The 14411-nt window shown below is 36.4% G+C and overlaps 2 protein-coding genes across 2 annotated transcripts in view; both read left to right on the plus strand.

Moving 5' to 3' along the window:
- LOC112055259 (elongation of very long chain fatty acids protein) overlaps nt 1–5202 on the plus strand; it is a 36433-nt gene extending 31231 nt beyond the window's left edge. The window contains exons 6-7 of the mRNA XM_024095284.2: nt 3857–3990; nt 4938–5202. Coding sequence (XP_023951052.1) covers nt 3857–3990; nt 4938–5108 — 305 coding nt within the window. The 3' untranslated portion in view covers nt 5109–5202. The remainder of the gene's footprint in view (nt 1–3856; nt 3991–4937) is intronic.
- A 1736-nt stretch (nt 5203–6938) lies between these two features.
- On the plus strand, nt 6939–13986 carry LOC112055258 (splicing factor ESS-2 homolog). Its single transcript, XM_024095282.2, has 8 exons — nt 6939–7228; nt 7343–7496; nt 8683–8823; nt 9569–9762; nt 10614–10784; nt 11658–11848; nt 12396–12524; nt 13609–13986. Exons 1-8 carry the CDS (start codon nt 7076–7078, stop codon nt 13928–13930), a joined length of 1455 nt encoding a protein of 484 aa, XP_023951050.2. The 5' UTR covers nt 6939–7075; the 3' UTR covers nt 13931–13986.
- Nucleotides 13987–14411: the final 425 nt, after the last annotated feature.

Raw genomic sequence — 14411 nt, forward strand, 5'->3', positions numbered from 1 at the left:
AATGTTGATTTTGATCTTCTATTGGCTAAACTAGGTTCTCTCAACATATCTCCTGAAGTGATTGACTGGTTTCGTAGTTACTTGTTTGGTCGCCGGCAGTGTGTGCGAGTCAATGACTCTGTATCTAACTGGTGCACGATTTCTGCCGGTGTTCCACAAGGTGGCGTGTTGTCTCCTCTCCTTTTTTCAATTTTCATTAGTTCTATCACTCTTCAGCTTTCTTCTCTCTACCACCTGTATGCGGATGATCTCCAAATATACGTTCAGGCCAAACTGTCTGATTTGCCTAATGCAATAAATGTTATAAATAAGGATTTAGATTCGATAGTACAATGGAGCAATTCATACGGTCTGAAAGTGAATCCTTCCAAAACTCAAGTTATAGTTATAGGTAGTCATAATTTGGTAGCACGCATTGATTGGGCTTCTATTCCTAGTGTAGTTTTTGATGGAACGCATGTGCCATTTAGTGACACGGTTAAAAACCTCGGTGTTACTTTCGATAAGTATTTTACTTGGGCACCCCAGGTAAGTGAGGTCAGTAGGAAGGTGTTTGCATCTATAGGGTCACTTCGAAGATTAAGAAATTTCCTTCCAGTATCTACTAAAATTGCGCTTGCACAATCACTCCTACTACCAATTCTCGATTATGCTGACACGTGTTATCTTAATTTGAGTGAGGAACTGCTTGATAAGCTTGAGCGCATTCAGAACATTTGTATAAGATTCATATTTGGACTTCGCAAATATGATCATATTTCCGAATTTCGCGATAAACTCAAGTGGCCTTCAATTCGCCTTCGCAGGAATACTCACATTCTTTTTATTTTATATAACGTCCTTTTTAACCCTGCTACTCCCCCATATCTAAAGGAGCGATTTAACTTTCTCAGTGATTCTCATTGTCGCTCACTTCGATCTGAGGATAATTTCATTCTAAAAATTCCTTCCCATAATACTTCCTATTATTCTAAATCATTCTCTGTAAAAGCTGCTCGCCTCTGGAATTCCTTACCTCTCGAGGCTCGGCGTGCGCAATCTCTAGCTTCTTTCAAACAACTGGTAAATATGCACTTCTTTCCTCCTTGACCTTTTTATCATTCCGTATTTATTTTCGTTTAAATGATTTTATTTATTTGTTCATGTTTAAATAATTGTTGATGTTGTCTTGTTTCTTACTTTTTACATCTAAATTATTTAAATAAAATTTTCGTATGTATGCTTATGTTATATATATATATATATATATATTTATTTGTAAGTATCCTTATTTATGTAGGAATATATGTAATTGTTGGTAGGCATGTATGTATATTTGTATGTGTTCATATATATATATAAAAATATTGATTTTGATTTTATATATTATTATCTAAGTGTAATATATCTTCTACTTCTCTTTTTATGTGTACACCCGTCATTATGCATTATTCCTTGTATTTATTTTCTCTTTTTTCGATTGGTTGTCTGGAAGAGATCGCTCATTAGCGATAAGGCCGCCAATTGTACATTAGTTTTTAAGTAAATTTCTTGCCTGTTATTATTATTTTTGGTGTACAATAAAGTATATTTCATTCATTCATTCATTCATTCATTCATTCAACCAAACTGTGACTGCCTATAATTATAACTTGGGTTTTAGACGGATTGACTTCAAGGCCATAAGACTTACTCCATTGCACTATATAATCTAAATTTTTATTTATGGCGTCTATAGCATTGGGTAAATCAGTCAGTTTGGACTGAGCATATATTTGGAGATTATCTGCATACAGATGATAGAGCGAGGTAAGTTGAAGAGTAATAGAACTTATAAAAAGGGAAAAAAGAAGAGGAGACAACACGCCACCTTGCTGTACGCCGGCGGAAATTGTGCACCAATCAGACACAGAGTCATTGACTCGCATACGCTGCCGACGTCCGAACAAGTAACTTTGAAATCAGTCAATCACATTAGGAGATATGTTGAGAGAAGCTAGTTTGGCTAGTAGAAGTTCGAAATCGACATTATTAAATGCATTGCTAAAGTCTAGTAAGGCCACCACTGTGACACACTGATTATCCATATGAAAACGAATATCTTCAGTAATTTTTACTAATGCCCTAGTCGTACTATGATCAGTACGGAAACCAGATTGAAAAGGATTTAAACGATTTTGTCGGGTTAGGAAAAGGCTTAATTGACGATGGACTAAACGCTCAAAAACTTTCGGAAGGAATGGGAGGATGGATATAGGCCTATAGTCAGAAAAGCAGGAAGGATTTAATTTTTTGGGTAATGGAATGACTTGAGCATTTTTCCAAGAGGAAGGAAAGCTCCCGGAAGACATGGAGAAATTGAATAAGGATTTTATTATGGGAGCTAGTAGGTTAATGAGAGGAATAATCATCTTCCGACTAATGCAGTCAGTACCAATAGCATCAGAGTTGACCTCATGAATACTTCTCTCAACATCACTATCAGTGACTTGACAGAAAATATAAGCAGGATCACCAGAAGTGGGTAAAGCTAGTAAATTATTTTTAGTAGTTAGCTTAGTGGCGTCATCAATGACGCAAGTAGAGGAAAAGTGGCTATTAAGCAGATCTAAATTTAAGTTGAAGGAGCTATTATTTTGACGCGCTTTCCCAACTCCTAGAGACTTAAGAAATGTTCACACTCGACCTGAATCTTCTTCTTCGAGTATGGATTTGTGGTTATGGCGTCGTTACATGTCTCACACAACCTGTTGCAGCGATTCCGAATAATATGATATTTTTCCTTATTGGCATCACAATTGTTGGATCTATACTTGGCTTTAGCCGAGTTTTTTTTACCCTGTAAAATTTTAATTTCCTCAGTAAGTCAGGGAGCAGGGAGGTGCTTATAAAATGTATTTTTAATTCTTTTATTAAGCCAATTATTTAACCAGATCCTTAAATAAGGAAGATAATATTATGTTGTACATCTTATAATCTTCATATACTTTTACATATACATGTACTATACGGGGGTTTATCTGGGTTCCCTGGGTCAATGTTGTAGTAGCCGGTGGACTTTTCCCTTTACCAACTAGCTATTGTAAGAAAGTCCTGTGATTTCGTATTCATTATTAATTTATTGCTAACTGAACAAAATAACTAACCAGAATGTTTGCAACGTTAGTGATTAGGCTAGCATAATGATGATGAGTCCATTTTTATATTACACTTTAACCGACGTCAAATAGAGAGGAGATTCACAATTCATAGAAATATTTTTAAATATTCTATAATAATAGATAAAAGTTAGTGAATAGGCTAGCATAATGATAATGAGTCCATTTTTAAATTACTTTTTACCCGACTGCAAGAAGGGTTATGTTTTTCGCGCGTATCTTGTATGTATGTATGTATGTATATATGTATGTATGTATGTATTATTCTTTATCGTTAGATTTGTCTCAATAGCCCATGTGTTCTTAAATAGAGAAAACTAAAAAAAAAAAACAAGACGACTGTGAGACGCTATAGACTCGAGATGAATTTTTTTTTTTCTAATATTGCAATATTGGTATCAAATTCAAGAACTTTTTGTGAGGATTCTAAATTGGTATATCATGGCCATGTTTAAAAAAAACTACAATTGTAAAAACGTTATTTATTAGTTGTCCTTAGATATTGGATAGAATGATTTTTTTCTACATTATTTAATAGGTCCCGACTGTTTTCTAATTTCTTTCTACACTTCTGGACTGAGCTTGTTTTTTTCTTTTCAGTTTTTTTATACTTTATGCAGTTGGGTTTTTTCATTTGTTTAATTAATTTTTAATCGACGTCAAATAGGGAGGAGGTTTTCATTCATCGGATTATATTGGAATATTGTTTTGTGTTCCAGGTGGTCACGGCATCATGCTGGGCTTCATCAACTCCGTGGTGCACGCGCTCATGTACGCGTACTACCTGGTGGCCATCGTGCGGCCGCAGTGGGTGAAGCTGTGGTGGAAGAAATACATCACGCAGATTCAAATTGTGAGCTATTTTTAACCGACTTCCTCTTATAACTACAACTCGTAGAGTCGTGATAGCCCAATGGATATGAGCTCGAATCCGGTTCGGGGCATGCACCTCCAATTTTTCAGTTGTATGAAGGATAAACATCGTGAGGAAACCTGCGTACCAGAGAATTTTCTTAATTCCTTGCGTGTGTGAAGTCTGTCAATCCATACCAGCGTGGTGGACTATTAGCCTAATCCCTCTCATTCTGAAAAGAGATGGGTTGATAATGATAATGACAACTCGTACTCCGAGATATGGTCCGAGTATCCTTGCGTGATCGAAGCTGAAATGAGAAGAGAGAGAGCCAAAGTTACCGACATAGCGCAACGAGTCGCAAAGCTGAAGTGGCATGGGCGAGCATATAGTACAAAGATCCAATGGATGTTGGTTCCAAAGTGCTGGAATAGCGACCTCAAAACGAAAAACGCAGTGTTAGTCGACCCACATTACCGATGCAATCTAAGATGGACCGACGACATCAATCTGATTGCAGGGAGACACTGGATGCTGGCAGCTCGACACCAGTGTTCAGAAGTCTATACAAGACGCTTATGCCGAGCACTAAAAGTCCATAGACTGATGATAATGATGATGATGATGATGATGATAATTCGTCCAATTGAGTTGAGGCTCTCCGCAGATCGTATTACCAGTACCATTGACCAGATGGTCTTTTGCTGGAAGGGGCAACGGAAGGCCAAAGCGAACGTCCCTGGAACAAATCCAGGTCAAGTTAGGGTAGGAGTAGAGTAGCTTCCCTACTCTACTCCTACCCTAACTTGACCTGGATAGAGATCGGGTTGGATAGGGGTGGGGTAGAGTAGAGTCTGTGTAGGGGTGTAGGGTAGGAGTAGAATAGGATAGGGGTAGGGAATAGCTCTAAGGTAAGGTAAAAATAATTTTATTATTATTTGTTACAGGTGCAGTTTCTGCTTTTGATTCTACACTTCGGTCACATACTATTCGAACCGTCTTGCGGATATCCCAAATGGGTAGCATTTATGTTTTTGCCGCACAACATATTTATATTGTTCCTCTTTACCGACTTCTATATCAAGCAGTACATCTTAAACAAGAAGAAGGAACAATAAGGGACAAAGTACACTTACTAGGTAATTACGAACTAAGCGTAATCTCTACTAGTTAAATATGTAAAATTTAGTATAATAAAGCAATTAATTAATTTCTAGTTGTATTTTTTGCACGAAACCCTTGTAATGTAAGCCCTTAAAGTGTTTTAAGTCGTAGTGGTCGTAGCTTAGTAGTTAACGTGGTTTAACGGGTCACGATCATGGGATCCTGGGTTAAAATCCTGAGTTGGGCTGACGGACTGGATTGGGCATACCTACTGCGTTTTCTTTCATCATCATCATCATCAATCAGCCGATGGACGTCCACATCATCCTGATGGATGGACTTCCAAACATCATGATCTTTAGCCGCCTGCATCCAGCGAATCTCTGCGACTCGCTTGATGTCGTCAGTCCACCAGGCCATCGATAATTATCGCATTAACTTAATATTTTGATAGAGGCCAATAATTAAAAATTATGACCATAGTCCCGCGTACTCGCATTAGAGCAGCGTGGTGGTGAGTAAGCTCCATATATCTTCTCATTTATGAAAAGAAACTTGACCTTGACACTTTAGTAGGCCGTTAAACTAGGCTGATGCTGGCTACGTTCCACTTGGCGTTCAGTTTTTTTTCCGATTGCGAGTGTTACACATTTTGAAGCGTTTAGACTTTAGAGCGTTTATGGTAAATATACAACGTGGCGAGTTATAACATTTTTTCACTACCTACTCTTGCTTAAAAACACTTATATTACCACTCTACAGGGGTTAAACAATCATTTTAGCCTGGGCTAAAGTAATTTTGTTTTTTTTTTAGTTTTTGTCTATTACGTGTACTAGCTTATTATAAAACGAAAGAGGTTTAATTCGTAAGTAGTTTAATCATACTAATGGAATGTCCAAAGGTGGAATGCGTTTTTCTTTTTGAGTTGAGAGCTGCATCTGCAAAGAATTTGAAAAACAATTCGCGGGAATAATTCTCATTGGATTTTTTTAAGAAATTCAACATGATCGTATCTTACATATTTCGCAACATTAATTGCAAAGTCTTTATCTAGTGAAAATGGTGACCCTAATTTGGAGATGGAACAAAAAGGAAAATAAATTATTTTTAATCTGTTGTTAAGTTACCGAGTAAAAGCATCTCCCCTAACATACAAAATTGTAGCATTTGTACATTTAGTTTGTAGTTAAAATAAAACATTGAAAACTGTAGGTACTGAATTATTTCATTTTCTTGCAATCGTCGTGAAAAGTAGGTATAGTGCAACGCGACCGACTTCGAACATGCATTTTTACTCTAAAATCGAAAAATACCATCGTACCTATGTCCTGTTTATTGACCGATTTGAAAGCAGTGATAATCAAATAGACTCTTACAGTTCATTCTGTTTTGTGGCACCGCCTAGATTTAATTTTTTTGTTTTTAGTGTGTCCTAGCATAGTGACCGAAAACGCCACAGTACGGGCAATTTTGTTCACTTATTTACTTAACCGATTTTCATGAAAATTAAATGGATGAAATAATAATACTTTTTCAATTAAAAAAGGTATTTTAAAATAATCGTTATTAAGAGAGAAACATTAAAAAAAAACATACGCTTCGAATTGAGAACCTCCTACTTTTTTTAAAGTCGGTTAAAAATACATTCTACTTTATGCAATAAAACTCTAAAATGCAGCAAATCAATGAAAAAAAAAACGAGAGCTTATTTTTACGATTTTTCCGCCAAACTCAAAAATGTTAGTTACTCCATACTGTGACTCAATTATTTTAAAAAAAAGCCTACGATAAACTGTCAACGTCATAAATGACGTTTATTGTCAATCTGTCAAGTTGTCAACGAATGTTATCGATGTATTTTTTTTTTGTGCAAAATGTGTTTTCTTGATTTTCTCAAAACAAAAATTTGCTTCAATTTACATCATGAATTTATAAATCTCTAAATATTTCGTAATAAACACTTTAATATAAAAAATAATAATGACGTCAGAAAACGAATCACGGCCTGGAGTTGGGGCGTTGCAAAATATGCAGTTGCTGAAGAAAGAAAGTACTGTTTTCAAAGTTCCTAAAGTGCCCCCCAAAAAAGTGATAAAAAAATCAAAAGTTCTTGACGAGGAGGATTATGTAGAGGTAAACGAACTAACTTATATTGTGACTATTTTATCAATTTATTGAATGCACTAATTCAGTTTAACTTGTCACAAAATTACATACATATTTTATTAGAATAACTTTTACTTGCAGGGTATTGCAAAAATAATTCAAAGAGACTTTTTCCCGGACTTAGAAAAACTAAAGGCACAGAATGATTTTCTTGAGGCTCAAGAAAACAGAGACTATGTGAGACTTAGGGAACTAACAAGAAAGTATAGTGGAACTAGACCTCCTACTGAACCATGTAAGTATATTTAGTATAGAACTCAGAAGAATAAAGGTTAAGAATAAAAGACAGATGGAGCGCACGGAACATGACAGTGTTGTAGCAGCTCTAAATACAAAATTAAAAAACAAATACATGCTCGAGTCCGTACGACACGCAGCTTCATATCAGTAACTTTCAATATTATTCAAGAAAAATGGCGTCTTATGTTTTTCAATATTTTAAAAACTGTTCTCAAGAACTAAAGAAATAAGATGAAGTATTTTTTTTTTATTGGTAATTATTGATTATTATACTAACTTACGTAATTGTTGTTAGTGTTAAATTTTGAAATAAAAATTATGAAAAAATTTTGTATATGCAGATGTGAAGGAGATGCGTGACGTTTTTTTTTATTTTATTTAAATAACAGGACCTGCCTCGCTAACCGTTACCCCTCTGGCAAAGACCAATAATCTATGATCTAATGTGTTGCTATAGAACCAATGTGTCATTGGTTTAATCGTTTTTGTTGTGTAAATAGCTCCCTAAAAATGCCAGTTTGTGTAGTCGAATGGCATAAAAAATGGCCAAAAACTTGTAGTTTAGTAAAAGATGGAGTAACGTTTCATTTGTAAGTATTTAAACCTAATCCCTCTATGGCTTGTAAATACTCACTCTATTTGATCTTTACTCTGTGATATAGAAGAATAGCACACTGTGATCCTGTAGCTATCATTTTAAGCAGCGTTATCAGTTGATACAGTGTCTAGTGATCAGATGTGTTGTCTGAACTTACACATCTGCACATCAGATGTCACACACTGTATGGCTATTTTCATGCACCAAAGTTTGTATCTTGAAACAAGGACCTCTATTGAAAACCACAGCACTATTAATGGTTAGGGTTTAATATCGCTCTGCACGAGTAACTGCTAAGAGGGATCTGCGGTAAGAGGAAGGGATACCCACACTCCCCTAATTCTGCCACAATACAATAATATGTAATAATAAACATTCCTTACTATGGAAAGAAATTTTTTAGCAGAACCATTTTTTTCTAACTGATTCTTATTAAACAAGTCTAAAATTTGCTCCAGACTTACTATTAAAATAGTAAAAGCATGAAAATTGGTTTAGTAGTTTCTAAAAATTTTCTTTATTTTTAATATGGAATTTGTTTTTTATGTGATGAATATGACAATAATTTATTATTACATTACAGATAATTCTCCAGCGACGTTTGACACACCTGGTGCTGACAGGCCATATTCACCATCAGCGCAGGAAGATCAAGGTGCTTCCTCTACTGTTGGATCTAATGTCAAGGAAAAACCAAAAGACGTAACTGAAAACCATACATTAGGTAAGACAAAATAATATAGATCAGAGAAAACACAAACAACAATTTAACATTAAAAAAATTATTGTTTTTGTGTTTTATTACATGAAACAAAATAATATATTTACGAGTAAATTAATATAAAATCAAGTACGATAGTAGATGTCTTTTGAACAATTTTGCAACAAAATATAAAATTAAATTTATAGTTTGATCACCTACCCTACCCTAACCTGCCCTAACCTATATCTTTGATTAGCATAATAAGCATAAGTGGCTAAAAAGTTATTGTCGCATCTCCGATTCAGGTTTTTTATAATTTATACTAATATTGAAGACAGGTTTTGCTGGTGGGAGGCTTCGGCCGTGGCTAGTTACCACCCTACCGGCAAAGACGTACCACCAAGCGATTTAGCGTCCCGGTACGATGCCATGTAGAAACCGAAAGGGGTGTGGATTTTCATCCTCCTCCTAACAAGTTAGCCCGCTTCCATCTTAGACTGCATCATCACTTACCATCAGGTAAGATTGTAGTCAAGGGCTAACTTGTAAGGAATAAAAAAAAATAAAAGGTAAAGTTTGTGGTGCTGTAGGGGTAATCTCTGGATCTTCTGAAAATTCATACATACACCACGTTATTTGTGAGTGTCATAGGCTTTATTTTATCCCCATACTCTCATGGGAACACGAAGCTAGTGAAACATTGGTACATCAGTTGGTTTACATTTTATTGACATATTTGTACCATATCTCTTTTTATTTTTAACAGATTCATTCCTTGCAAGTCACACGAGTGAAGACAACGCAAGCTACGACCGTGTGATCGCTCTGGAGGACAAGAAGCGTGCATCAAAGTTAGCGTCGCAGTTGCAGGCAGAAGTCACCTCTGCAGCTCTGGCTAACTCCGCCCTTGCTCTACCGTCCATAGAACAGCAAGCAGACCAGACTGACAGGCCTGATGAGGTATGTTTGGGTGTTAACATAATCCAATCTCGTCTTCGGGAAATTCATCAAGAATAAGTTCAGGACTCTGCCCGATGTAATGCTAAGATATTCGTCTCAAGACAGCCGCTAGAAAATTAGGCATCCTAAAATTGAGCAATTCTCCCAAATCTATCTATCTAACTTCTATATATATAAAAATGAATTGCTGTTCGTTAGTCTCGCTAAAACTCTAGAACGGCTGAACAGATTTATCTTATCTTGGTCTTGAAATGTTCGTGGAGGTATAAGGAAGGTATAAAGTTGAGAATAATTGCCAGGAAAACTATAAAAACGACCCCACACAAATGTTTGAGAGTCAAGTTATCTTAAGAGTAGGGGTAGTAGTAGGGTAGGGATAGGGAAGAATTGAACTTAAGTCAAAGTGAAGCTTGACAGGGTCCACTTGTATCTCATAAAAATTAATATACATATTCAATATAGTAACGTAAAATAGTAATATCATCATTATTATCAACCCACATTCGGCTCATTGCTGAGCTCGAGTCTCCTCTGAGAATGAGAGGGGTTAGGCCAAAAGTCCACCACGCTGGCCCAATGCGGATTGACAGACTTTACACACTCAGAGAATTAAGAAAATTCTCTGGTATGCCGGTTTCCTCACGATGTTTTCCTTCACTGTTTAACACACGTTATTTAATTTCTTAAAATGCACACAACTGAAATATTGGAGGTGCATGCCATGGACCGGATTCGAACCCACACCCTCTGAAATCTGAGGCAGAGGTCATTTCCATTGGGCTATCACGGCTCATCAAAATAGTAATATAGTAATAGTAATCATGTACGTAGTCATCTATCCCTATTTCCAGTTGGACACGTGGCGCTACCGAGCGAAGAACTTCATAATGTACGTGCCGGACGGCGCCGAGCAAGCCCCTGCGGCCAAGCCCGAGCTGCAGCACCGCAACACGCGCCTGCTCGCGCAGCCCTTCGACTACGTGAAGAACCAGGAGACCATCAGCGCGTTGGCTAGGAGTCAAGTCAGTATGTTTTGGGTTCTACAACACTATCTATAAAAAAATAAATATTCAGGCTAGTAGACACTTTTATTGTATGGTCTTAAATAGTTCATTATCGTTCTACTAGTTTTATTTTTAAATATTTTTTTGAGATGTTCATGAAAATTTTAATTTTTAAATTTTTTTTTGACAATACGAGCCAAAACGCCTGTTATGCCGGTCCGGCCATGACGATCTATATTTTAACTGTTTCATGACGTAACTATAACAAATCCCTTACAAATGGAGTTATTGACAAAAATATTAGTTAACAATTATTAGTACATCAAGTAAAAATGTGACGTCACAAAATAGAAAACAGCGTTCTTGAAGTTTGGAATTTTATTTAAAATATTTTTAACCTGGAGTCTATAGCGTCTCACAGTCGTCGTGTTGTTTTTTTTTCAACTTCACCTATCTTAGAAGACTTGGGTTATTAAGACAAATTTAAAGATATCTTAATTGTGTAAATCAGTTCAGAGGTTTGGAAGATAAATGATATTAAAGAGTATTACATACATACATACTAAATACGCGCGAGAAACATTACCCTTGCTGTTGGGTAATAAAAAAAAAAAAAAAAAATAAAAAAAAATTGATAAGCCTTTATTGCTGTATTACATTTGTAAATTTCAAACGTTAATGTATTCTAGTTTAATAATTAATTATTTGAACTACTTATTATTATTAAAATCAGTTCTCTATTATACACCTGGTCCTTCGACAAAGCCTCCTCTAAAGCTTTCCATTTTTCTCTATCCTTGGCGATGCGCTTCCACTCTGGACCGGCTATCCTTTTCATGTCATCTTCCCAACGTTTGAACTGTCGGGTAATAACAGAACAATTTTCCCCAGGACGCGAGTATTAAAGGCAAGATAGGCGTGGACGGCGTGAGCGTGACGAGCGAGCGCGCGGGCGAGTACGCGCCGCTGAGCACGCCGTCGCCGCGGCCCGGCGCCGGCCCCGACCGCTCGCCGCTCATGACGTGGGGCGAGATCGAGGGCTCGCCCTTCCTCCTCGACGGCGGGGACACGCCGCTGCCTGCGTGAGTGCCTCTCACTTAATAATAATAGTAATAAAGCCTTTTATTTTTTTCTCTAGAGTTACCCTAGAGCAGAGTTACTCAAACTTTTTTGTGTCTAGACCTTTGCCAGGTAACTAGATTTATAAAGTGTCAATTATTAGTATTGAAACCAGCGTACCCAGGGACGTGGCCTAAATGGCTGTTTAATATTTAGTGAAAAATGAAATATGTCACCCTTACTTTAGAGTTGAATATTATTTATTTCTTTTGTCACAGAACAAAACAAGACTGCTAGTACTTAAATAAACATATATAATATTTTTTTTACTTCACAGTTACTTTTAAAATAATGTATATGTTTTGATATTGTAAGATAATATGATGTAAAAAATAGGTAGTGTATGTGTTATAATCCACTATCGTGAAAACCATTTTCATTCAATGGACCCCCAAATGTGAAGTGTTAAATGTTAATTTATGCATCTGCCAATAGTCCTGACCTTGCACGGTTCTAATTTTCACCACTTTTTAGATTACTTTGCTGAGAATAATAAAATGTCTGTGATAGGTTGGGTGCGGGCGCGGCGTACCGCATGCTGGAGGGTGGCGCTCGGGAGCGTATAGCGCTGCAGCTCGCCGAGCAAGTTGCCAAAAGGCGAAGACCCACCACGCCACGAAGTACCACTCCCACACATAGGTAAGTCTCCTCGATAGCCCATTACGACTGTCATCGGCTCACTCAGTACTTTGGTATTAGCAAACTTTTTAGGACCCTAAAAACACTACTAGTACTCATATAGTATTTAAATAGAAAATATACCTAGGCATCTATTTTAAATTGGTTATTTCTTACAAACATGGTCAATACTTCACTTTCTTCTTAGCTTAGTAAGAAAAGCCTGTTTTAAAACTGAGTAGAAGGATACTCTGGGGATTGAAATCAGTCCAAACTCATCATGTTATTGGGCTCAAGAACAATAATTATTTATAATCATACTTCTCAAACTTTGTGTATGTAATATTAGCTGACGCCTGCGACGTCTTTCGCGTGGAATTCAGTTTTTATGTGTTAATCCAGAGTAAAATCTATTTCCATTCCAAAAGCCCACCCGCCCATACAACGTCGGCCCAGGGAACCCAGGTATACTCCCGTATAAAAGTATATGGATATGATAATATGAAGTATAAATAAGGATCTGGTTAAATAACTGGCTTAATGAAAGAATGTTTCTTATAGAAAAATATATTTTTTTATTACTCTTCTATGGCAAAATGTTCGCCGGTGTACAAAAGCGTATTATTTTTTTCTGTTACTAAAAAGCTTAACAAACAATAAAACGAGCAAACAAACCAATCAAAAGTCTTAACAAATAAACTCAGGCTGCTTGTTCAATGATGTTAGCTTGTCCCGTTGTGGACAAATTAAAGATGAATTAAAAATGTCGTAAAATGTTGTAGCAAACTTTTCTTGATAAAGTAATGATTTCATTATTAAAGTAGAATTATCGAGATTTTTTAGATATAAATTGCTGGGTGGTCAGAGAAGGCCTGGGCCGGGGATTGGGCATTCCCCTGTCAGCCAAATCGGTTCAGTAGTAGCGGCGTTAAAGAGTAACAAACATCCATACAAACTTTTGCGTTTATTAGTAGTAGGAAGTAGGATGTGACGCCCCACCAGAAGGGTTTGAAATGTTTATAATTTGATTCGCCATGAATATGTATCACAAACTATACACAAAACGAGTTATTGGGGCTATTATGTATCAAAATTATCTTTATAGTTTCAGAACAAACACCGAACGTCTGGCGAGCATGTCGCCTGCGGCAAGGAAATTGGCGGCGAAACACTTACTCTCTCCAAGACTCAAATTGACCCCCAACGATATGGGGATATCACATCCAACCCCAAAACGGACCCCCATTCAGAGGACGCCCTTAGTCGCCACCCACAAACAGACTGATGGTAAAACTACCCCATACACTTCAAACTCAGATGCCAACAATGGCACTGGTTTGCCAGAAAATAACAATATCACAGATAACCTCTTGCAAATTAATGTTGTGAAGCGAACTAGGTTAAAGGCGCAAGATTTCTTCAAGTGATTATTTATAGTTAGGTTATAAAAACAATTTTTCTAAATAAATTATTATAAGATGAATTATTCTTTTATTAATGCCTTTAAAAAATTCCCAACATTTGGTCGGAGGCTTAATTCAAGATCCTTAGTCAATAACTTTACTTACTTTTTACACGCTTTATATTAGCTTCCCTTGTAACTATGTATGTAAGAAAATCTTGGAATTTTAATTTGACCCACTTCCCGGTCTTTGATTAGGATGAAATTTTGCACACGCTCTCTTTCTAAACATACCATCATAATTATGTTTGATTTAACTTAATTGCTATTGTCTTTTTTATTTTAGTTACTCGTGTTTTTGTAACTGTTGTATGCCAGAAATGGTTGAATACATAATTTTACTGTTTGTATTCTCAATAAATAAATGAATAAATGAGTTCTGATGACAATACATGACTAGCTAAGAAACGTCATTACACATCCAATATGGCGGCCTCCCCAAGATG

Source organism: Bicyclus anynana, chromosome 8 (assembly GCF_947172395.1).
Source record: "Bicyclus anynana chromosome 8, ilBicAnyn1.1, whole genome shotgun sequence".
Lineage (NCBI taxonomy): Eukaryota > Metazoa > Arthropoda > Insecta > Lepidoptera > Nymphalidae > Bicyclus > Bicyclus anynana.

Excerpts from the sequence above, each read along its gene's own strand:
- LOC112055258 (XM_024095282.2), top strand. The coding sequence starts at position 7,076 with ATGACGTCAGAAAACGAATCACGGCCTGGAGTTGGGGCGTTGCAAAAT. Across the intron at positions 8,824-9,568 it reads AACTGAAAACCATACATTAG|ATTCATTCCTTGCAAGTCAC; the intron begins GTAAGACAAAAT and ends TATTTTTAACAG. Across the intron at positions 10,785-11,657 it reads GCGCGTTGGCTAGGAGTCAA|GACGCGAGTATTAAAGGCAA; the intron begins GTCAGTATGTTT and ends AATTTTCCCCAG.